Source organism: Nannobrachium achirus, assembly GCF_963921795.1.
Source record: "Nannobrachium achirus genome assembly, chromosome: 6".
NCBI lineage: Eukaryota > Metazoa > Chordata > Actinopteri > Myctophiformes > Myctophidae > Nannobrachium > Nannobrachium achirus.
In genome coordinates this window covers 72,353,164-72,378,489 of record NC_137815.1, presented here as the reverse complement: position 1 = coordinate 72,378,489, position 25,326 = coordinate 72,353,164, and the positions used below count along the sequence as shown (strand labels likewise).

The 25,326-nt window shown below is 39.8% G+C and overlaps 2 protein-coding genes across 2 annotated transcripts in view; both read left to right on the top strand.

Annotated features, from left to right (window-relative positions):
- Positions 1-2,015: 2,015 nt before the first annotated feature.
- Positions 2,016-8,754, top strand: dynlrb1 (dynein, light chain, roadblock-type 1). Its single transcript, XM_080727891.1, has 4 exons — positions 2,016-2,113; positions 4,127-4,202; positions 6,426-6,593; positions 7,963-8,754. Exons 1-4 carry the CDS (start codon positions 2,111-2,113, stop codon positions 8,004-8,006), a joined length of 291 nt encoding a protein of 96 aa, XP_080584017.1. The 5' UTR covers positions 2,016-2,110; the 3' UTR covers positions 8,007-8,754.
- A 1,087-nt stretch (positions 8,755-9,841) lies between these two features.
- Positions 9,842-25,326, top strand: part of map1lc3a (microtubule-associated protein 1 light chain 3 alpha) — a 17,060-nt gene continuing 1,575 nt past the window's right edge. Inside the window, exons 1-3 of the mRNA XM_080728563.1 lie at positions 9,842-9,982; positions 17,821-17,876; positions 20,100-20,206. Coding sequence (XP_080584689.1) covers positions 9,943-9,982; positions 17,821-17,876; positions 20,100-20,206 — 203 coding nt within the window. The 5' untranslated portion in view covers positions 9,842-9,942. The remainder of the gene's footprint in view (positions 9,983-17,820; positions 17,877-20,099; positions 20,207-25,326) is intronic.

Below are 25,326 nucleotides of genomic sequence, written 5' to 3'. Positions count from 1 at the left end.
GGATGTTAGATAAAAGCACTTCCGTAGCAACACAAGCAGTAGAGATGGGATTTATGGTTCTATGAAGTGAGCCGGATCTCTGGGATCCGTTCCTTTCAAAGAGCCGTTCAAAAGATTGTCTCATTCTAGTTACTTACTTACTTTATAGATTTTTATTATGATTACAAATTAGGCTACTTATAACCCTATAATTAAACCCTGGCTTCAGAGAGTCCCATTCCACAGATACATGCCTCATCTATTTGAATGATTACATCAAACGTGAAATTCACGATGGCAAATATTGCGGCATGGTCATGCTGGACCTCCAGAAGGCATTTGACACCGTCGATCATTCTATTCTGATTGAAAAACTCAAAGCTATTGGTCTTGATAGCACAGCAGTGAGATGGATGCACTCTTACTTGGTGGGGAGGGAACAGATGGTGGAAGTCAACGGAACCCTGTCCCCCCCCCTCCCAGTAAACTGTGGAGTACCTCAAGGGAGTATACTAGGACCACTGTTGTTCTTAATATACGTAAACGACATGTCATCTGCTTGTGACTGCAATCTGTTTCTGTTCGCGGATGACTCGGCTCTCCTAGTCTCAGGCAGAGACATATTGCAGGTTGAAAAGGCCCTTAACTGTGAACTTAACAAGATCTGCACCTGGCTCAATGACAACAGACTCTCAATTCACCTAGGCAAAACTGAATGTATCCTCTTTGGATCTAGTCAGAAACTTAGCCTAGTTGAGAACTTCACAATTAAAGTAGGTGACACTGTGATATAGAGAAAAAACCACATCTGCTACCTGGGTTGCATCCTGGAGGCTAACCTATCCAGTGAAAAAATGACCACCAAGGTAATCAATAAAGTCAATCAACAAATTCGCTTCTTGCAAAGAGTTGCCCCGCTGATCAATATTAAATCCCGAAAGACACTAGGAGGTGCTCTTATTGGGCCCCTCATTGATTACGGAGTCCTTGTCTGGTATCGCGACGCCCCAGCTGCCTTAAAGCTAAAGCTCCAAACAGCCCAAAACAAACTAATTAGGGTTGTGCTTGGTCTCCCTCCTCTGACCCACCTTACCGAGCATCACCACGAAAGCGTGGGGTGGCTCAAAGTAGCTGACAGAGTACAGCATCTTGCAATGGGCCTGGTGTACAAGATACACTACACCTCCAAGATTCCCATGTACCTGACAAACTACTTCTTAAAGGTCAAGGATGTTCACGATCATAACACCAGAGGCAGCTCCACTAATCATCATCAGCGTAGATTTAACACTAAACAAGGCGATAACTCGTTCTCCTGCTATACCATCAACATGTGGAACGCCCTTCCACAAGCCCTAAAGGAGAGCAAATCCCTAGCCTCCTTCAAAATTGGTATGAAAAGTCACCTTCAGACAGCAGCTACCCGTGACTTGTAAATAGACTAAGCCCCCATGCTCCCCCCCCCTTTTCTTTGTATTCTGCCTTTTGTATTTGATGTTATGCTTTTGAAACTGATATTATCCTAGATAAAGTACTATGTTCTATCCGTCTGTCTTTCAATGTTATATGAGATACTTAAAGTGTGGTTCCTGTGGAAATAAGCCTCGGCTTTCTAGGATCTCCTTTTAGTTGACCTTGTACCAGTGATTTGTACTGTCATGAAACTGTACTTTCTTCTATTGCAAACTTCTAATAAATTCTTCAATCAATCAATCAATGTTCTGCCACATTAAATTGTCTGCCATTCGATTGGAAAAACTGTGAAATGGGACATTCTGCATAGTCATAAGGTATTTTTAGTGCATTTTGATACCGATACCGAATACCGAAGTACATTTTAATTCCAAACTTCTACATTGTGGCAGAGTATTTCCACGTTGCAGTATTGCTACTTTTACATATTAAGAAAAGAATGTTTGTACTTCTTCCACAACTGTTGTTCATTTACAAAAAGGAACGGCTCCCTACTGCGAACCGGATCCCATCGTTCATTTCAAAGAGCCGTTCAAAAGACTCGATTGGTTCGCGAACGTCCCATCTCTAACAAGCAGACCCTACAGTTGTTGCTAACAACTAGCAGAGCTCACAGACCAGTGTTTTTATAGATATAAACCATCCTGCTGCATCTAAAATGGTAGGTGACCCTGGCTTCTTACATCTTTAGGGTTCAGGACAGATTTACACTTCAGAGGTCTGCTGCTAATCGATGGATTTATGTGGCGTTTTGATCGATTGATTCCAGTTAGCTTGGTGATGTTAGCATACTGGTCGGTCGGTCGGGCGTTGTCAAAGCAGCCTTTAGGTTGCTTTGTTGACATGTCATGTTCTGTCCTGCCGTTGGAAAATACATTACATTACTGCATCATTTCTTGTTCACAGGACCACGTAAATAAATATCCATTATGTCTGTGATTGAACCCTTTTCATTTCAACAACCACCCCAGTTCGATAAAGACTGTAATATCTGGGACCCCAATCTAAGACGGGGGTCTTCGACGTTTTCAGGCCAGGGAGCCCTTAGTAGAGAGACAGATGAAGCAGGGACCCCCACAACCTGTTTCCATATAGTTTCATCTTTTAACAGCACAATGAATCATCAGTGTATTTTGGACCCTCAATACTTAAAAAAAGTGACCTTTTCTCTCTGTATCATAGTCTGCTGTTTTTCCCCTCTTCACCAAAGCTCTTTGCCGAAAATAGCTGATCTACAAGCTCTGTGAGCTTGTAGATCTGCTATTTTTGGCTAAAGTTCTCAGAATATCGATATAAAAAAGGAGAAAAAATAAGTTTCTATCACACACAGATTTGGAGGACCCCCTGTAGTAACTCTGGGGACCCCCTAGGGGTCCCGGACCCCCTGTTGAAGACCCTAAGAAATGTTAGAAGACATCACATGATTTTGTGTCACACAATAACTCTACTGTCTGTGTACTGTAGTGTAGGTATAGAGTTGAAGATATTTTCTGGTTAAAACAAAGACTGTTACTGAAGAAACACTATAGCAATGATTACTATGGGAATATAGATCTATTTAAATAGTACTTTTACCAATAATGTCACTTAAAGTACCATGAACAGCAAAACTCTGATCCAAAGGTCCATTCCTGTTCTATACTTTTATTTACACGCATACCGGTATCTTAAATAATAACAATATTATAAAGAAAAGAAGTCAAGCTATTTGACGTTTAGCTGGGTACCCCCTGGAACCCCCTCGAGGACCCTGGGGTAACTAACTGTACCCCACGTTTAGCAAATTAGCCCTCATAAGAATTTACATGATTGATGTAGCTAAGCAGCTGATTGACATACTGTAGGTGTCACCGCGGCAAATGGTTTGCTCCTATTGATGCTCTGTGCTATTTGTTGCACTTCCTTGCACTAAAAATGTTGTGTTCAAATTATGACAGCCAAATGATGTTTATTTAAATAACGTCTGTTGGATGGAGACCTCATTATGTCCAAAACTGTAACTTTTCATGATTCAAATTAAAAGTAGCAGACCTACAAGCTGGGCGATATGGAAAAAATACAATATCACACAATATTTTTCCAAGCTGTATCACGATACACAATTTTATCACAATTCTTTTTCACGTTGGTTTTTATGGTTATTTTTCAAGTTGCAAAAACAAGACACTCTGGGTTCCTTTTGGGAGGTCTAAATTGAACTTTACAAGTATGTCACTTTGACGGTATACAAATGAAACCAAATGGACCTTTACGGGTCCATTTGGTTTCATTTGTATGCTGTCAGAGTTAAGTGGAGACCTTGACATTTTAAAGTTTGAGAACTACTGATTTTGACCAAAATGCAGGTTTAAATTGAATTCTGCAATGAATCTCTGTTTTAACGATTAAACAGGATTTTTACAAGGCTCCATCAATTGTATCACGATATATGGTGGACGTGGAGACATTGTATCGTCTCAACTATAATTATCACCATATCGCCCACCCCTACTACAAGCTCAAAACGATCCACTTTGTACCTTGTTTCAAGCTTGGAGGGATCTGCTACTTTTGATACTTTTGTGATGCTGTTGGATGATCAAGTATGCAATTAATTTATGAAGAAGAAGAAAAAAACACAAAGGTAACCAGTTTCTGACCAATGATATCCTACTTCTGATTGCTTCTTTGTCAGGCTGATGTGGAGGAGACCTTAAAGAGGATACAGTGCCAGAAGGGAGTGCAAGGGGTCATTATTGCCAATTCAGAAGGTGAGTGAACAACCTTCATCATTTTTCCAAATTCTAATTTGTTTTTGCACCTTAACCACTTCATCCCTCCTTTCCCTGTTCTGGGCATCATCATAGGTAAATATTTGGTCAGTATAGGCAAGCAATAGATAGATGGATACCTTTATTATCCCACAGGGGAAATTCAGTTGCCCAGAGGCAGCACAGCAGTTTAAGGTTACAAGTTACAAAGAAGAAAGAAAAAGAGTACTGTAGTGTACAGTCCAAAGAGCAAGCACAAAAAAGAAGAATATAAACATAAAGTGTTGAAAAGCTATTGCAAAAAAGAAGAATATATACATAAAGTGACCACGAAACATTCAACGCTCATAAGTGACACGACAGACACACACACACACACACACACACACACACACACAAAAGCTATACTCAAAGCACAACTTAACAATCAGTGCCAAACAAAAAAGTGCACATAACAGTCAAGTCAATGCAACACAAGTATCACACCGCCATATCAACAAAGCAATAGGCAAATATAGTTGATTTAGAATAGTAGAAGAGATTTAGCATAGAGGGGGGGAAATGGAGAAGACCATGTGTAGAACACTTGGGGACCGAGCCTCGTAAACCAGCCTCGTCCTGAAATTCTGATTGTATTTCTAGTGAGCAAATGGAATGTTGCTCGAGGAGGAGGCGGTTTACGAGGCTATTGAGGACCCTGTTGATTGTTATGTGGTTTAACTATCTACAGGAAGGAAGCTGTTTATTGACAGAACAGCACCAAGCTGAGGTTTCACACTGTCAGTAGTATTAATACTTTAGTACAGGGGTCTCAAGCTCAATTTACCTTGGGGCCGCTGGAGGCAGAGTCTAGCTGAGGCTGGGCCGCAGCCTCAGCGCACATGCACGCATGCGCATCACGTGCATGTGCGCGTGCACATGCTCTAATAAAACAAATTAGTGCATGTGCACTAATTTGTTTTATTATTATACTGTAGTTTCATACCAGTCGAACAACTACTGTATCCATCTCCCCATCAAAGAAATAAAAATAAAAAATCCAATCTTCTCAAATGTCTTTTGTTTTTTAACACAAAATAAGATAAACAAGGACCCTGGTGTAAACAAGTTGTGTTTAACTTATGGAACAAACTTGTTTAACTTATGGAACATAAGTTAAACACAACTTGTTCATATAAAACATGTGGGCCGCACTAACATTAAACTTTGATATTAAGGTGGGGGCCACAAAATATCGTCTCGCGGGCCGCAAATGCCCCCCGGGCCGCCAGTTTGAGACCCCTACTTTAGTACCACCAGTAACAGTTAATGGATGAGATGTGAGCCAGACATCCAGTAGAACATACATGGGCAACTGGCGGCCCGGGGGCCACATGCGGCCCCCACCTTCACTTAATGCGGCCTGCAGGTTAATACCGGAATACTGATATATTATTGATTTCAACTGTTAAAATTCTAAACAGGACCTGCTTTAATTTCATCAGTCTATATTATAGTAGCTTAATGACTACTATGGTAGTATTAAAATGTATTTTTATGTCCAGTGTATTTGTATTTAGGTTCATAAAGTTAACATGAGTATATAACTAAATTTCAGGATTCCAATTAAAAAATAACAAAACATTATTCAGGATTCCAATTCAAAAGAAGCAAAAATAGCCGATCTACAAGCTCAAAACGCAGCGATGCGTTTTGAGCTTGTAGATCGGCTATTTTTGCAAAGTTGCCCGCCCCTGCAGTAGAAGAAGTAACTGAGGCAGCTTTAATTCACTCAGTCTAGATCCCGCTTGTGATCTAGACTGTCTCAAATTCCTCTCGATCACTCTCCTTGGCTGATCCTTTCCTATATTTACTAGCTTATTCAATTTTTAAGAAGATCAAATCACAACAAGGCAAATGTGAAAATAAATATTGAGACTAGCCTCTTGTGAGTCTAGTCTCGTCTCGTCTCTTGTGAGTCTAGTCTACAGTGCAGTACTGTACCGTAGACTAGACTCTTGTGAGTCTAGTCTACAGTGCAGTACTGTACCGTAGACTAGACTCTTGTGAGTCTAGTCTACAGTGCAGTACTGTACCGTAGACTAGACTCTTGTGAGTCTAGTCTACAGTGCAGTACTGTACCGTAGACTAGACTCTTGTGAGTCTAGTCTACAGTGCAGTACTGCAGCTTGCTTGATTTTGTACTAAATTAGTCAAACGTTCTCTCTGTGTCTCTCTGTCCAGGCATTCCTATAAAGACCACCCTGGATAACTCCAGCACGGTGCAGTATGCCGGGCTCATCCACCAGCTGATGATGAAGGCACGGAGCACCGTCCGAGACATCGACCCCCAGAACGACCTCACCTTCCTGCGTATCCGCTCCAAGAAGAACGAGATCATGATCGCCCCAGGTGAGACAGACAGGAATATCAGGACGTGACATTCTGCTTTAATGCAGTCATTTTGAATGAGTCCCAGAAATTGGGACTACGAGTTGATTTTCATACTGTACAACAATGAACAGAAAACACTTACTCACAAACCAAACAAGACACTCTACAGTATGCTTTGGAAAATGGTCTGTGTGACGTTCAGGGCATGACTTGTGCAACTACCCCGCCTAGTGGACACGGCTATAAGCAGTCATGCTATTCATGCAATCAAGTAGTATGGGGCTTTTAAGCCGTGACATCATTTTGTAGTCAGACCTCCAAGCAGATTTATTATCAATATCTGTCCCTCGCTATTTCAACAGATCCGAGACAAAAATAACGACTAAAGTATAATTCTACCACTTTCCTTTCAACAACAAAGAGAAGAAAAATGTGTAAATAGTAAAAATTGTAAAAAGATTCACGGGCGCTGGGGGGAGTTGGCCCCAAAAGTTCTCCTCTGCCTACAAAATGATGTCAGACTTACAGCCCCATACAGCCAGCACTCTGTATGAGGAAGCTTGTGAATAAAAAACATTGAAAGCACGTTGTTGTACTCTGATATATGATCAAACAACATAAACATTACAGTCGGCAGCAATGTCAAGTATACTTTGGCTTGTGTGTGAGTCGTAGTTAATAAGCTAAACATACCACACCACTGTTATGGTCCTTTAATGTTACCCACACATCAGTCTAATTTCTGGAGCACAACACCTATAACTAACAAATGCTGTATAATAGATTATATTGAAGGACCGGGTGAGTTCAAGAGCGACAGAAATGAGAGATCTGGGGTTTCTGCTGCTCCTCTGAAGTATAAAACCTAGTTGACGGAACCGTGTTTTTCAGCTGGTTATAATCTGATTTTAAACATAATCTTAGAAACACTTGAGGCGTCATAAAATGAATTGTAAGCATGCCACAAACATTACTATGGCCTACTATATGTACAGTTTTATCATAATTCCCACTAGGAAATTAGATTATGAAATGTAAGCATTATGTTCATGTTGTACACCCATAATGTTCTTCTCACATGTTAACCACTTATGCCTGATTTAAACTTTGTCATACAATAATGTAGTGTGGCAAAATTAACTGATCTACACCACAGCAACACTCATTTTAATATTGAAATGTTTTGAAACTTTCCCCCATGACATTCCCAAAAAATGGACGTCATGTTGAAAGTGTTTAATGTGCATCACCGTCCTAAAGTCTTTCTTGCCTTACATTTCATTTTTTAAGCCAGCAATGTCTCATTTTTTGTACTTATACTTAAAGGCACACATTAACATTCTACTTGTATGATGGTTTTCTATGGTTTTCTGTCCTCTTGTCACAGATAAGGACTATTTCCTGATCGTCATCCAGAACCCCTCAGACTGAGACGGAAGACGACACTGTCCGTCCCCTCACTGTCTCTTCCATCTCTCTTTCTCGCATTTAAGCATCCAAATATTCTGTCTGTAACCGAAATGATTAAGTTTGCCGCAAGCTCTTTATTTTTACCCACTGTACAAGGTAGCAGGAAGCGGAAGCAGAACGGATGGTGTCTGATTGGTGTGAGAGGTTGAAGTCCTCTCCACTCAAGGAGATGTCAGCACCATATGGTAGGCGTATACAGAGCTACGCGTGTAGATATGTTTTCATGTTTTAGCATTCCATTTCCTTTCCTGTCTCTCCTATATCTGTAGCATGGCTATAGCATCACGTGTCACTCTATAGCAGCGTCGGCTCTGGTCTCGGTCTCTTAATGGATTGAATATCAGAGGCAGATGTCTGCTAAATCACCTGTGGCTGAAGCAGTTTGGATTATTTAGGTGCAAAATGCATCCAATTTACAGGTGTATCCAAATATGCACAGTGCACCGCATACAGAGAGGGGAGAGCAGAATGTTTGTACTATATGTCTGAGGACTTTTGCTTCTGTCTACAGTATGGAACATTTAAAGAGTTCATGATTTTTATTTATTGTGTTGCCACTTGTTAATGGTCGAATTACAGTAATAACTTTGGTGAGCAGTGACTTACACATGCTACTAACATCTTCCTATTCTTGCCATGTCATTACAAACATACTTTTTGTTTGTTTTGTTTTGTGTTATTTGTAAGACCAATAAAACATTAAAAAATGTTTGGTTTTCTTTGTGTGTGTGTCACTTATATTTTTGAAAATGATCATGATTTCCAAACCATGACTACTTAGTCCCAGACTCTCGCATAATTGGTTTGAGACAATTAAACAAAACCTGCAGCAAATTTAATTGAAATACAAAGTATGGATAAATCATCTACTAGATTCTAGAACATACTATATTGCCTACAAAAAAAAACTTAAAAATCTACCTGGACAGTGGTGGACACTTATACACCAATACAGCAATAACTACACCTCAATTGAAATGGCAAATGTTCACATATTTGTGGTCCATTAGCTTCTTGGAAAGTATTCTGATCCACAAAAAGGGATAGAATAGTTTGATTTAATTCAAGGTTGCACTTTATTGTTACGTCTTTTGTACAGGTACATAAGAGTAAAAGTTATTTTGGTTCGGCTTCCTTACAGACAATGCAGTGATATATACAATAAAGCAGAACAACAGAAAACAACACATCTAACGATAAAATAATAAGTAATAATGACTTAGGAAAGAAATAGAGTGCAAAAGAGAATGAGAAAAACATCTCAGCTGTACATGTGCATAAAGTTTGGTGTATTTTATACACCTATGGCATTTTTTTCCTCGTAGTAGCTAATGTACTGTAACTTTTAAATTAAATCTAATGCATGCTTATGTTATAATTATTACATTATACGTTATATAAGCATTATTAGGTTGTTATAATGTAGTAACTGTGTGGAAGTTCCCTTTAGGTGCTAGGACAGGGGTGACGTCAGTCAGTGGCTTGGTTCAGGGGCGTCACAAGGGGGGGGGGGGGGGGGGGGGAGTGGGACTGAGTTACTGGGGCCAAGGGGGAAAAGAGAGGCCTTCATTATTTTATACTTTAACTATTGAAAAGTTTGTATATCTGCTATTTTTCCAATAGTTAAAGCACAAAATAATGCGTTCCCAGTCTAAATGGGTTAAACCCCCTCCCCCTATGAAGAACATTCGTGGGGGGCCCGCAGTGAACCCTTGTACCCAGGGCCCAGGATTTGATGCGACGCCCCTGGCTTGGTTGCCTTGCTTTGTTTAGTGTGTTTGGTTGAGATTAGAACAGAACAACACACAGACTGACTGACTGACTGTACGCAGCAAGCAGTGGAGCTCCTTCTGAACTGTATTTAATAACTTATACATTAAGTTACCTTGGACCAGAGATGCCTTCAGACCGACCTTTCAAACAGAGGAGGACATTCGGTGAGAAATGAACCCAGAATGTTGAAACATAACCGTTATAACCTTAGCTATAGCTTGTTGTTAGCTCGGCCTGCTAGCCACCCAGGAGGCTAATAAAATAATGATCTCTTCTCTTATCGTGTTTGATAAAACGGGACATTAAATAATAATGTGATAACGTAAGGATAATGTGTTTTTCTCCGTCGTTAAAGTGTTTCAAACCACCGGGACTTTAAATCAACAGCCGAGCCCTGGCGTTACGACGAAATGGGTGACCCAGCGAATTCTGAGACAATCTTTGAGACGGTTGTTATTGTTTTATAGACGTTTTCTATTGATGATATCGTTACAAAAACGCAGTGGTGGAAAAAGTACTCACATATTTATCATACCTTTAAGTAAAAGTAGTAATACTGCAATATAGAAATACTCTGTAAAGTAAAAGTCTGGAACAAAAAAAATACTTGAGTGTTGGGACTTGGCAGCTGGCATCAAAATGTAGATGCCAGTTCTACAACTTGTAGATCTGCTATTTTAAAATAGCCACTGTATAAAACAGGGCTAAAGTGGTTTATGTATGTTTTATAAAAGAATGATATTTGGATCAGAGATGTAGAGGGAGTAGGCCTGTAAGTAAAATTATTAGAAATACTCAAGTTAAGTACAAATACCTCAAGATTGTACAAGTACAGTACTTTACACTATTCTGACGTAACAAAGACCGTAAAAGGACTTATTTGGGATGTTCTTTATAGGCAGGGTGTTTAACTGTAGCCTCATAAACCAGACACCTCCTCAGTCAGTTTACTAGGCTAGTTCAACTGTTGTACTGTTCTCCATTTTTGTCTAATAAAATACTCAATCAATCAATACGCCACTGCAAAAACGAGTTAAGGGTTGAAGCATCTCGGTATAAAAGTATGTGGACTGAGGGATATCAAGGCCGGTTAATTATTTAACGGTTAAGACCATTAGATTGGCTTATATGTTTATGATTGGTTAATGTTGCATAACATGTTAACACACAGTAGACCAGTGGTTCTCTCAACCTGTGGGTATTTTGGGGGTCCCCAGATGTTTAGCTAAAATGTTAACATTATTTTCTCACTCAACATTAGACCAACATACTGTATAAGTGTATACAGGGTATCTGCACATTTCTAAAGTGACAATTTAAGGACTTTAAAGACCTTTTTAGTCAAATTGTCAAAATTATAGCGGCAGAAATTGTGAAAACATAAGTTGTGAGCATGTAGATCTGCTGTCAAACTGTGGGGTCCCCAGTTAAAATATGATTATTTTGGATGTCACAGCCTGAAACCGTTGAGAACCACTGCTGTAGACCTACAGTACTAGGAAAAGGAAAACAAGTTGTTGCTGTTTGACCCAGTACACGTGTTGGGTTAGTTATGTTGTAATATGATGCCCTGACGGCTGGATGTTGAGGAGGGAGGAGCCAGCAATCAGTCCATTGCATAATATCATCATGGCCTTAACGGTTAACCCAACAGTGCAGTGTGGAGAAGCAAAACAAGCACCCCCCTTTTTTTTTTAGAAGATCTCTTCATTCAGTGGTTCTCAAACCTTTTCGTGGTCAAGGACACACATAATGCACGGACCACCATCTGAAAGTATTTTATGCCATGGGCCGACCCCAAACAAGACACACACACGTGTTGTTGTTAAAATGTCAAAGAAATATTCCAAAATAAGATAATTTTTGAAAATGGCAAAAGCATTTTGCTGGGGCCATGGAATGCCCACAAGGACCCCTGGGGGTCCCCAGGCTTCACTTTGAGAACCACTGACTTAAAAGATTGGCTGATCAATTAAATGTAAAAAATATGACTTTGGATTTCACATTAACTGAGGATGCTCACGCTCAGTACAACCTGACCTGGCCTATCTTTAGCTTGTGTCATATTTATTATACTATCTTATCTTGTCTTTCACCTCAGAAAAGTTGTTAGTTTGTTTGATTTGTGACACATGCAGTGATTGCAGTCTGTGTAACAACTTGTATTGGTGCCCAGTGTTGCCATGTCTGCTTATTAAGGGTGATTTTGAGCTTGTTTTCTGTAAAGTCGCTTGTAAATATGCACATCATTTGCGGGTTTGGGGCTTGTTTCTACAAGTGTAGCTTATTTGGGTTTCCTTTCTAATGTTCTAAAAGCCAGTGGTTCTCAAACCTTTTCATGTGGACTGACTGCCAAATTGCATTGTATTTTTTTGAAAATAGCAGATCTACAAGCTCACAACGCGTCGCATTGATTGGCTCTTTTAAAATATCCATAGAGTTAAAGTGGTTCAACTGATTTTGATGCTACATTAACTCGTTTGGCTGTGGAGCCCATGTGTATGATGATGATCATGTGGCCTAGTCCAGTGTTTCTCAACCACTGTGCCTGGGGACCTTTGGTGTGCCCCTGAGAAGGGTCAAGTGTGCCCCTTGAAACTGCTTGAAAGCCAGTATTGTATTTATCATCTTAAAAATGATTTAAACTAGTGAAAACAGCCGATCTACAAGCGCACAACTCCTCGCGGTGCGAGGTGTTGTGTGCTTGTAGATCTGCTGTTTTCACTACTTTTGTGCGACAGCCTTGTATGATGAAGCAGGGCTTTACTTTGCGAAGAAACGTACACATTTGAAACTTGGAGATACAAGGTTTCTTCCCGACAGTGATGATATTTACACCCCCGTATTATGTTGGTGTGACCATGGATTCTTGGGACATGAAAAGTGTGCCCATGCAGAAAAAAAGGTTGAGAAACACTGGCCTAGTCGCTTTCTTTGGGCTTGTTTTGGTAGACCTGTCTGCTTGTTTCTCTCACAGAATCTGGCAACATGGTGCCATGGAATGAGTAGGCTGTTGCCTGGTTTTGACATAGTTTCAGAAGGCCTGCTTTTGTAGGCTGAGCAATAAATACAGGCCTTTAGCCTTGTTGTTTACATAGACCGATCCGCTAGGGATGATAGGTGGAGCTTTCTTTCAGCTGGCCTGCTATTTTAATACAACAACGGAAACACTCTTTTTATGCTTGAAAACAATCAGATCTGATCTGCAACTATCGATTATAAGCTTAGTCATTATCAACAAATCAATTTGAAATAGTTTCTCACCACTTTAGCCATATTTTATTCTTTGCAATTGCCGATCTAAATGCTCACGCCTCACAACACAACTGTAATATATATATATATATATATATATATATATATATATATATATATATATTTTTTTTTTTTGTAATCGATTAACTGTTGCACCCCTAATCCGATTAAAACCTTTCAAATGTAATCAGTTGAGTGGCCTAGACCTTGTTGTGATAATAGCGAGGGGGGGGGGGGGTACACAGGGCTGCACTGTATTTCACAGTCCAAGAAAATACCCTGGAATAAAACAAAAGGTGCTTTCATACTTTACTCTGCCTCTCAGATCCATCTGAGCTTTGGACCCTGTTTATTTATGCTGGGAGAGTATAGGTCTGTTTGTTCACAAATAAAGCTTAGGGCAGGTGTCTTCAACGTTTTCAGGCCAAGGACCCCTTAGTTGAGAGAGAGAGATGAAGCAGGGACCCCCACAACCTGTTCATAGATTCCATATAGTTTCATTGTTTGACAGCACAATCATCATTGTATTTAGGATTCATGTCAATTTGTGTTTTCACTTTTCAGATATTTTACCACTTGAATCGTCAATACATAACTTGACATTTCACTCTGTACTTAGTCTGCTCTTTTCCCCCTCTACACCAAACCTCTTTGCCGAAAATAGCCGATCTACAAGCTTGTAGATCGGCTAAGTTCTCAGAATATGAACGCTAGGATTCAAGTGGTTAATATAAAAAAGGAGAAAAGGGTTTCTATTACACAAAGATTTGTAGGACCCCATGTAGTAACTCTGAGGACCCCCTAGGGGTCCCGGACCCCCTGTTGAAGACCCCTGCCTTAGGGTATTCTTTACGTTGTAGACGTGTGTAAAGGGAAAAGAATAAACCGTCCCAAACCTCATTCTGCTGCCCACAGAGACAAACTGCTGAATAAGCAGGCAACCTAAAACGTCAGTGCAATTTATATACACATATGTGTGTAAATGCAAGTTCTATTTCTTCATTGGCCAAGATTAGAATAATTCCAGAAAATCTCCATCTAAAGTTTACTGGAGTAAAACTATATATATATATATATATATATATATATATATTATTTTCTATCTATCATTTACACACCCCTGAAGCCTTGAATTCACAGAGATTATTTTGTATTCTTGTCAATAATTTGATGACCTGCAGAGTCTTCACAAAGTCTCCTATTGACCAATGACCCGGTCATCAAATTTTTGGCTGCGGAAAGCGTCAGAGTGACAGCTGTGCACATTCACTGACTCCTCAAATTAAAATTCACCTCACGCATGCAGAGGAGGAGGATGATTACAAGGAGATTTGTACGGCTTTGGGGAAATGAGACCTGGTGTTTGAAAAAGAGGATTATTTATCATTAATCATCATTAATTATGATTATCAGCTCTGAATGTAGGGGTGGGCGATACTGGATAAAAGCATTATCACGATATGCTTCATGCAGTATCACGATACACAATATTATCACGATACTGTTTTATGCGGGTTTTTAGGTTTATTATGATTATTAGACCCTCACATATATTCTATAGATAATCTATTCATTTGTATGCTGCAGATAGAAAGATAGATAGACTAATCTATGATTTTTTTAATGATAACATTCAGATTTTTGATTAAACAATTATCATTTTTTACCTCAAAATATTTACTAGTTGGTGTGATGATGGTTCAGGTCATTCAAATGGGTCCCAGAAATGTTTTATGGGTTCCCTTAAAATGTTATCAGAGTGTTGTGAGCTTGTAGATCGGCTATATTCAAAACAATTTGGCGGGACCTCTCTGGGGGTCTCGACCCACAGGTTGACAACAACCCATGCCTTACCATTGAAACTTGAGGGAAAACAAATTACCTTATGGTTGGTTTATTAGACCCACACAGATATTCTATAGATAATCTATTCATTTTTATGCTGCAGATAGAAAGATAGTTTTTTTTTAATGATAACATTCAGATGTTTGATTAAACAATTATCATATTTTACCTCAAAATATTTACTAGTTGGTGTGATGATGGTTCAGGTCATTCAAATGGGTCCCGGAAATGTTTTATGGGTTCCTTTGAAATGTTTTTTGAGTGTTATGAGCTTGTAGATAGGCTATATTCAAAACAATTTGGCGGGACCTCTCTGGGGGTCTCGACCCACAGGTTGACAACAACCCATGCCTTACCATTGAAACTTGAGGGAAAACAAATTACCTTATGACCAACCAAAGTCAGGAGGTTTGTTATGATACAAGCTTTCTTTTTAGAGAATTACTCACTCATTATCATCCTAGCTTTTCGCTTTTCTACTAACAATAATGGCATGGTTTTTATGACTAAGCCAATTATGTAATAGATAAAATAGACGCAAAATAGACGCGACGATTTCACCGCGATTCGCGACGACACACGCATGCATCAATGGTGAAAACATAAGCACTTTACAAATAGCAGCAAATAGCTACTTGTTTATAGTTAATAAAAACAGATGCATGGATTTACAAGGTGATCTAAATCATCTCATCAATACTGCCAGAACACACAGCTATGGATGAGACTCCAGCACAGTTCAGCTTTGCAAGCAGTGAGATGGCTGATAGCGATAGCAGGACGGATAAGTAGTTTGCGTCCTGTTAGTTTAATGCATCCATTATAAAAAATATGCTTCAAAGAATGCAGGCCAAGCTGCATCACTGCTTTGCCTTTACTAAAGTCCCGTGAAAGTGAAACTAAATCGTGGACCACTGTGCCGTGCTCCTGCACACAATCACAACTCAGTCAGTGCTGTAGACACTCTGTAGCCTGTCTGCGTGCTGCACGGGGGAGGGGCCGTGAAAGCAGGGGACAGATCCTCAAACTATATGACACGTTGAGCCGCGACACGTTATAGCTTGTAGATCTGTTCTTTTTGGCGAATTACACCACAGTACTATAGAAGTATAAATTAAGCAATAGAGCTGCGACTCATGGAACGTGCACTCGCTGTATCCAGAGCCTTTTCTAAATGACTGTTTGTATCACGAGAGAAACGATATTCTGAAATGGCCTATCGTGGCAAAGCTGTATCGCCGAGACGATAATTATCGCCATATCGCCCACCCCTATCTGAATGTGTTCTACACTCACAGCATCATACTGTCATGACGTCCAAAAGCAGCCAGCCAGAGTCTTTGTCACAAAATAATTAGATTTAAGGATGCTATTTCTAGAGCCAGGCGGAAACCCGAGACCGTAAAAAGGATGTGTTTCTCGATACCATCTTTTGTCTAGATCTCTGTTATGCTCATCATTATTAAATACATCCCTCTGAAAGCTTGGTTAAGCCTAGTCAAACTATAATATATATTTAACCCATTTAGACTGGGTGTATTACTTTTAACTATTAAAAAATAGCAGATATACAAGCTCACAGCGCGGCACCGAGTGCAAGCTTGTAGATCTGTTATTTTTGGAAAAACAGTCTTTAAAATATTTTGACCCGATTCTATAAGTGTCTTCTAAATCCTTCTAAGGTTTTTTGAAAAACCTATGTTTCTATGTCAGTGGTTCTCAAACCTTTTTATGTCAAGGACTCTCAAAATGATATGTATTTGGCCACGGACCCCCATCTCAAAATATTTAGTTCCAGGGACCACCCAGAAGCAACATTTTAGTTACAAATGTTCGCTTAAAGAAAATACATATATTCAAAGTTTTGCACACATTTTCACGACTTTTCAAAAATAGCAGATCTACAAGCTCACATTGCGGCACTCTGTGAGCTTGTATATCTGCTATTTTTCATTAGCTAAACTAGGCCCAAATGGGTCAAAACCTGAAAGGAGTACGCAGGGAGGAGGGGGTTGTTTTCCATTCAAATCCGCATCAATGAAGAAATGTGTGGAATTCTGTGGATCAAATTCTATCTATTTTAAATATAAAAAAAATCTGGAAAATACAGTATAGTATGTCTAATGACACATTTGCCACTTTTGAATTTGAAATCTATAACTTATTTCCTTCTCTTGCTCTACACCAACCATGGATAAATCTATTACACATTATTACACCTCAAAATGAGAATCGCTTCAGTTTTTATGTTTTATTTACATTGTGAGATCTAACATTGACTAGAGTGTCATGATGATAATACAGTTGAGAGGGGGTGTGGCAGCTTGAGCTTCTGTAAATAATAGCAATAATCACAGATTAGATTACATTGATCCGCTCTGTGAAAAGTATACCAGAGTTGCCTCAGTAATACTAATCTTGTAGGACGTTGTATTTTGTAGCAAATAGAGAACAGTACAGAATGGCTACTGTGAATGACAGCCATGTAGAAGTGAAAGACTACAACTATATTCAGGTATATTGAGCCATAATACGAAGGAACTAGAGTGGAGAAGGGGCAAGTGTGCCTGCGTGTTGGATGTGCAGTGCATCATGGGTAATGTAGGAAATCTGCCACGCCTTTGTAGTTTGCTAAATGTTTACTCTTTAATCGACTTTGGCATTTTCCGTTTAATTTCACAGTCCTTTTTTTAGATGGTAAATCTGACTCTGGAATTCCACTTCTTTAACTACTTGAATCTGAACAGTATAACCGGAGAAACGTTGAATTTCACGTGAGACGGTAGCTGTTTCTGATAGCGATAATCATATGATGAAGATATACTGTACTGTACTGTACTGTACTGTACATTGAGTTTGGTCCTCATGTTAATGTGTTCCTGTCTGTCTTTGTCTCCCACAGCCGACCGATGCAAAGAAGTCCAGCAGATCCGTGAGCAGCATCCCAATAAGATCCCTGTAAGCTGATCTCAGATCTGTCCTTTGGAAGTCATTGAATTCCAGATGCGTTGCCATTTACCACAACCAGATAATTCTGATGGTGTCAAAATAATTGAGATTTTAAACTTTGTGTGTGTGTGTGTGTGTGTGTGTGTGTGTGTGTGTGTGTGTGTGTGTGTGTGTGTGTGTGTGTGTGTGTGTGTGTGTGTGTTGTATTAATGTGAATAATTGGGCTACCTTAACACAGTTAAACCAGACACTAGAATTTTTTTTTTACCCCATTTAGCACTAGAAATATTTATGCAAATGTAATTACCTGTTTCCATTCAGGTTTTCTAATATGCTTCCCCAAGTCAGATAAATATAACCTCTGTCTTGTCCATGCCCTACTGTAGGTGATCATTGTGGGCTCGCCTATAAGGCGAGCACACTTTAGATATTGTCATTATTTATTTATTCCTAGATCAAGTTCTCCTCAAAACTTCGGTTCCTTTCTACTCCTACATACTTAGTGAGAAAATGAAAATAAAAACATCAATGTGTTCAGTTTACAGTGGCGAAGTGTGCTATTATTTTTTATACCAATCGGCCAAATGGTGGCGCTGTAGGAAGCCTTCGAAAGTGCGATCTTTGAACAGGTATAGCTCATGCTCTGTTATACGTACAGCCATGAAACCTGTATACACTTATGCGTCTCCTCATGCCGAACAACTTTTACCCTCTAACTTTTGACCTCTGACCTTTAGGTCTCCCACAATTCGGAATTATATGAAAAACAGTAAAAATCTATCTCCTCCTGGGATTTTCGCGTCAAGTGCACAAAACTTTTTTCACATGAACTTTGGACCAATACGGTCAAACTGTCTGGTTGGATTTCTTTTAAAGTGAAATATAATTTTTTAATAATTCAATATATATTGCGGTTTTATGCAAATTATTCTTCGGCTTCTAAATCATACATGCTAAGTTACACGTTCATGGCATTTGGCAAAGATGTGGAGGGTTAGTCAAAGTATCACTGAAACCAATTTTATTCCAATCGGCCAAAGGGGGGCGCTATACGAAGCGTCTGAAAATTCAAACTTCAAACGGGCATAAGTCATGACTCGTTTCGTTTGAAGACATGCAACTTGTTACACGCGTGCTTTGACTCAAGCGGAAGACATCTGTGTCGTTGTTAAGTAAGCTCCGCCCTTCGATTTTCCGCCACTTTGAGCAGTTTGTAAAACGCGTAAACCCGCTTTTATTCTGGAATTTTCGCGTCACGTGCACAAAACTTTTTTTACGTGAACTTTGGACCGATATCTAAAGATCTGTCAGATCGGATTTCTTTAACATTGAAACATGCTTTTTTAAATAATTCAAACAATATTGCATTTTTATGCAAATTATTCTTCTGCCTCTAAAACATACAAGCAAAGTCACATTTTCAGGACAAAATAGTGTAGAGGGTTAGTTCAAATATCACTGAAACCAATCTTACCCCAAATGGCCAAAGGGGGGCGCTATATAATTTTGAGCAGTTTGTAAAACGCTTAAACCCGTTTTTATTCTAGGATTTTTTTTGCAATTTGCATGAAACATTCTACACGCAATCTAAGGACCTTTATCTAACATGCCTATGAAGTGCACACAAAAAAATTATAAAATAATAATAATAAATATAGCTGCAAGCAGCGATAAAGTGTCCAAAGCCAAAAACACCTCAAATCATGAACACAGCCTGGGATGTGCGTGAAATCTTGCAAGCACATTCCCAATAGGTCAAGGAACAGATACCAACCTTCTCACATTGGCCTGTTATAGCGCCACCAGCGGGTCAACTTTTGCACAACACATTTTTGGAACAAAATGGACCAATCTTTGACGTCAGTAACGTCAAAGAGAGCACTGCCTGCGATCTTGACATTTTGTGCTTTTATAGCCATTGTTTTCTGGCTTGAAGCGAGCCCACAATTGTTTCGAAGGAACAATATTTTTCTAGTTGAGAGATATAACTGTCTTGTCCATGTGTCCTAGGTGATCATTGAGAGATATAACTGTCTTGTCCATGTGTCCTAGGTGATCATTGAGAGATATAAGGATATAAATATAACCCCTGTCTCCTAGGTGATCATTGAGAGATATAACTGTCTTGTCCATGTGTCCTAGGTGGTCATTGAGAGATATAAGGATATAAATATAACCCCTGTCTCCTAGGTGATCATTGAGAGATATAACTGTCTTGTCCATGTGTCCTAGGTGATCATTGAGAGATATAAGGGAGAGAAGTGCCTTCCTGTTCTGGACAAGACCAAGTTCCTTGTACCCGATCACGTCAACATGAGTGAACTAGTCAAGATCATCAGGTAAAATACTACTCTGACTACACGTATAAAGACACATTGATGGAGTTAATTACACACACCTGAGTGTACATGGTACAATTTAGGCATTTAGTGGAAGCTCTTTATCCAGAGCGACTTACAGTAAGCGAGGTTAATGCATTCATCAAATGCATAGTGACAGTGTAATGCCTCAGTTATCTAGGATCATAGGTAAACCAAGACCCTAGCATTGCCTGATCAATATAATGTAGATGAACAGTACCGGTATATTAAACATTAAACTATAGAATGTCAGGTAAACAAATGAACCTAGCATCTGACTAACATGCTATCAACATGTGTAACTGTTGCATAATACAGTGGTTCTCAACCTGTGCAAATTATTTTGTTGGGGTCCTCAGATGATTAACTTGATGTACAACATTTCTTTTCTCACTCAACAGTAAACAAACCAACATGAAGTTTAAGTGTATAGAGGGTATCAGCACATTTATAAAGTGACAGTTTAAGGAATGCCTCTAAATGCCTTTTAACGCCTCTAAAATGACAAATTAAACATTGGCCAAATTGTCAAATATTAGAGGCAGAAATTGTGAAAATAGCAGATCTACATGCTCACAACGCCTCGCAACGCGAGAACCACTGCCCCGTCACCCAGGGACTCATTCATGTCATGGTCCTGGGGTCCCGGGGATGCGCCTCCATTGGAGTCCATGTTAAAATAATTTACCATGTCGCGGTAAAAGAAAAAAAAAATGAAATTCCACAGACACCACCATTGTTCATGGGTGAAAGCATCCTACTTTACCCTACGTTAACACAAATAAAATCCACGTAGAAAGTCTTAAACAGGCGATAGAAACGTCAATGTTTTGATTCCACCGATGTCCAACACCATTTTGCGCGCGTAAACTTTATATTGAGGACTCATAAAACTTTTCTGGGACCCATTTGAATGACCACCTGTGGGTCCCGGGACCCATTACATTGAAAACCTAGTAACATCACTGGCAGCGTGTGTTTGTAGATCCACTAGCATGTTAGTGCTTGTGCATAATATGTGCTGGTATTAGAGAGAGAGGGAACGCGTGAGCGTTTTCTTGCCAGTGTTGCTGACACGCGTGTGAGTGTCAGGTTTCTCCAAGTCATCCTGCTGACTGGTTTGTTTACAAGGTTGAGCTGCATTGGAGGCTTAGGAGGGGCTTTGTCTACAGTGAAAAAATAGGCTTCATGGCCTCTTGTCTTGTTTGAGACGGGAGGTTAGGATGCAACATGTACGTTTGGGTGATATGACTTCAAATCAATATCACAATTATTTTTAACTTTACCTTGATTAATGAAAGATATATATATATTTTTAATAGCCATATTAACTAATTTAGCAGGTAGTTGGGACGCCCTTGAACAGTGGTTCTCAACCTTTTCAGGCCGAGACCCCCAAAATAATCATATTTTAAGTACTAAGAGTTGAGGCATTACATTTTATATAACACATTTCTATTGTGAAAATAGCAGATCTACATATCTCCATACATAATCTACAGATCTCACAATGCCTCGTGTTGCGAGCCGTTGTGAGCATGTAGATCGGCTATTTTCACAATTTCTGCCTCTAATATTTGACAATTTGGCCAATGTTTAAATTGTCACTTTAGAAATGTGCAGATACCCTGCATACATCACCACCCCCCCCCCCCCCCCCCCCCCCCAATAATCTGGGGACCCCCCTGGGGGTCCCGACCCACAGGTTGAGAACCACTGCCCTAGAACACCCCCCAATGACCCCTGGGGGTCCCCAGACCACACTTTGAGAAGCACTAACCTAGCAGACTGCATCTGATCTGCGTTTGTGAATCCTGCTGTTTGTGGGGTATCAGACTATCAGCGCTAGAGCAGCGTTACTATTTCAGGATCATTGCGACACATTATTCCCGTTCAGAGATTCTTGGAAAGCACCTTGACTTTCCTGGACAGTACAGAACAGCCTGTGTTCACGTGAGCTTCTCTCCGTGTTCCTTTCTCTGTTCTCCCCTCCTTTTCTTTTCTTTTCTTTTCTTGTAACTCCCATCCATCCTGTCCTCTGTCCCGTCCACCCATCTGTCCTCTCGTCTCTATGAGCGTGGCCACCAGCAGTAATGGGTTTCTACCTCTACCTAGGGCTGTCACAATTATTACATAATTGTCCAATCGCAATTATTTGACATAATCGTGATTATTTTTCATAATCGTCATAATCGTGTCCATGTCGAAAAATGTATATTTTTTTAAAGTAAAACATGGTGGAAATAGCCGATCTACAAGCTCACAGCGCGTCGCATTGCTGGGAGAGTGTTTTCGGCTGGTGTTTCAGTCCGAGTGTATCAAAGGGTGCGTTCGGAAATGCGCACCGGGTGTGTGCTCAGTGTAGTGAGTGCCTAAACCAAACCCTAACCCTAACCCTAACCTCAGTAAAACTATGCCTAACTCTAACCCTTACCCTAACCCCAGTAAAACTATGCCTAAGTCTAACCCTAACCTCAGTAAAACTATGCCTAACTCTAACCCTAACCCTAACCCCAGTAAAACTATGCCTAACTCTAACCCTAACCCTAACCTCTGTAAAACTATGCCTAACTCTAACCCTAACCCTAACCCCAGTAAAACTATGCCTAACTCTAACCCTAACCCTAACCTCTGTAAAACTATGCCTAAACCTAACCCTAACCCTAACCTCAGTAAAACTATGCCTAACTCTAACCCTAACCCTAACCTCAGTAAAACTATGCCTAAACCTAACCCTAACCCTAACCTCAGTAAAACTATGCCTAAACCTAACCCTAACCCTAACCCCAGTAAAACTATGCCTAAACCTAACCCTAACCCTAACCTCTGTAAAACTATGCCTAACTCTAACCCTAACCCTAACCTCAGTAAAACTATGCCTAAACCTAACCCTAACCCTAACCTCAGTAAAACTATGCCTAAACCTAACCCTAACCCTAACCTCAGTAAAACTATGCCTAACTCTAATCCTAACCCTAACCTCAGTAAAACTATGCCTAACTCTAACCCTAACCTCAGTAAAACTATGCCTAAACCTAACCCTAACCCTAACCTCAGTAAAACTATGCCTAAAACTAACCCTAACCCTAACCTCAGTAAAACTATGCCTAACTCTAACCCTAACCTCAGTAAAACTATGCCTAAACCTAACCCTAACCCTAACCTCAATAAAACTATGTCTAACTCTAACCCTAACCCTAACCTCAGTAAAACTATGCCTAAACCTAACCCTAACCCTAACCTCAGTAAAACTATGCCTAAAACTAACCCTAACCCCTAACCAGTCCCGGTGCGCATTTCCGAACGCACCCTTTGATACACTCGGACTGAAAGACCAGCAGAAAACACTCTCCCTATTTCCACAATCAATGTTCTTTTTTAAGTATAAAGTTGTCAAATATGTCAGTAATTTCTTTGTGTATTTAGGTTATGTGTCATATCTGCCATGTGCAACTTCAAAGCCTAAAAGCCAAACAGAAATGTAATTGTCAACAACAAAAACACAACTAAATCGTTAATCACAATTATTTGAGTGAAAATGAATCGTCATGCATAATGTCATAATCGTGACAGCCCCACCCCTACCGTTTCCCATTTGGAGGGGATCACAGTCACATGGCCACAGTGTGTTTCTATTGGAGGGGATCACAGTCACATGGCCACAGTGTGTTTCTATTGGAGGGGATCACAGTCACATGGCCACAGTGTGTTTCTATTGGAGGGGATCACAGTCACATGGCCACAGTGTGTTTCTATTGGAGGGGATCACAGTCACATGGCCACAGTGTGTTTCTATTGGAGGGGATCACAGTCACATGGCCACAGTGTGTTTCTATTGGAGGGGATCACAGTCACAGTTAACCAGTCAACCACAGGGTTCCCACAGTCATGAAATTCCTGGAAATATGTTGAAATTAGATTACCGGTATTTTTCCCCCCCCCCAGTACTGTAAAAGGTTTGGAATTGATCAAGGGTCCTGGAAAGTCCTGGACAAATATTTGGCCATGCATTGTTTTTGGCTATTGATTTAGTTCATTAAAAACATTTTCTAAAACATGTATAACAGGATATGTAGTTTTTCGTTGAACGGGCTTGATTGCAGCCTAAAAGTACGTGACAGAAAACAGATCTACAAGCTCATTCTATAACCATTCTATGTTTCATTTATTTATTTATTTGCACTGTTTGTCTTTGGGCAATGCACATAGGAGTAGGAGACTCAGTATTGCACTGAATGGTTGTTATACATACAGTACAGTATAGGCCTGGAAATTGGGTTAAATATTCTGGAAAAGTTTTGGAAATGCATTGGTTAAAATATGTGGGAACCTTTGTGTCCCTGTTCTGGGCATATTTGTAAAACTATTACAACTTTCTTTCTTAAAATTTTCTTTCTTTCTTTCTTTCTTTCTAAAAGCAAAAATAGCACCGATCTACAAATCGCTGAAATGTATGTAGGGCTGAAGTGGTTAATGTAACTTAATAGTCAAAATGCACAAAGTAACTAGTAATAATAAATGTAGTGGAGTAAAAGTACAATATATGCGTCTGAGATGTAGTGGAGTAGAATTAAAAGTTTTGGAAATTGGAAACACTCAAGTAAAGTACAAATGCCTGAATATTGTACTTAAGTACAGTACTTTAGTAAATATTACTTCCCACCACAAGCCTTTGAGCCTCATGCAGACTGAGATCCTGCTGTAATGGCACTACGAGGCCTCATTAATTCCAGCTTTGCTTTCATGCACAGAACCAAATCAAATGCATTTACTGTTCATGCCGGTGTTCCGGAATCAGAGGCGTGGCGTGACAGCGTCGGCATCTAGTGTTACAATATGATGTTTAACCCATTTAGGCCTAGAATTATTGAATGCTTTAACCAGTGAAAAATAGCAGATATACAAGCTCACAGCGCGGCACCGAGTGCCGCGCTGCGAGCTTGTAGATCTGCTATTTTTGAAAAAGTCATGAAAATGTGTGCAAATCTTTGAATATATGTATTTTCAAAGCGAACGTTTGTAACTCAAATTTTGCTTCTGGGTGGTCCCTGGAACTAAATATTTTGAAATGGGGGTCCGTGGCCAAATAAATATCATTT

Excerpts from the sequence above, each read along its gene's own strand:
- dynlrb1 (XM_080727891.1), top strand. Across the intron at positions 4,203-6,425 it reads CATTATTGCCAATTCAGAAG|GCATTCCTATAAAGACCACC; the intron begins GTGAGTGAACAA and ends CTCTCTGTCCAG. Across the intron at positions 6,594-7,962 it reads CGAGATCATGATCGCCCCAG|ATAAGGACTATTTCCTGATC; the intron begins GTGAGACAGACA and ends CTCTTGTCACAG.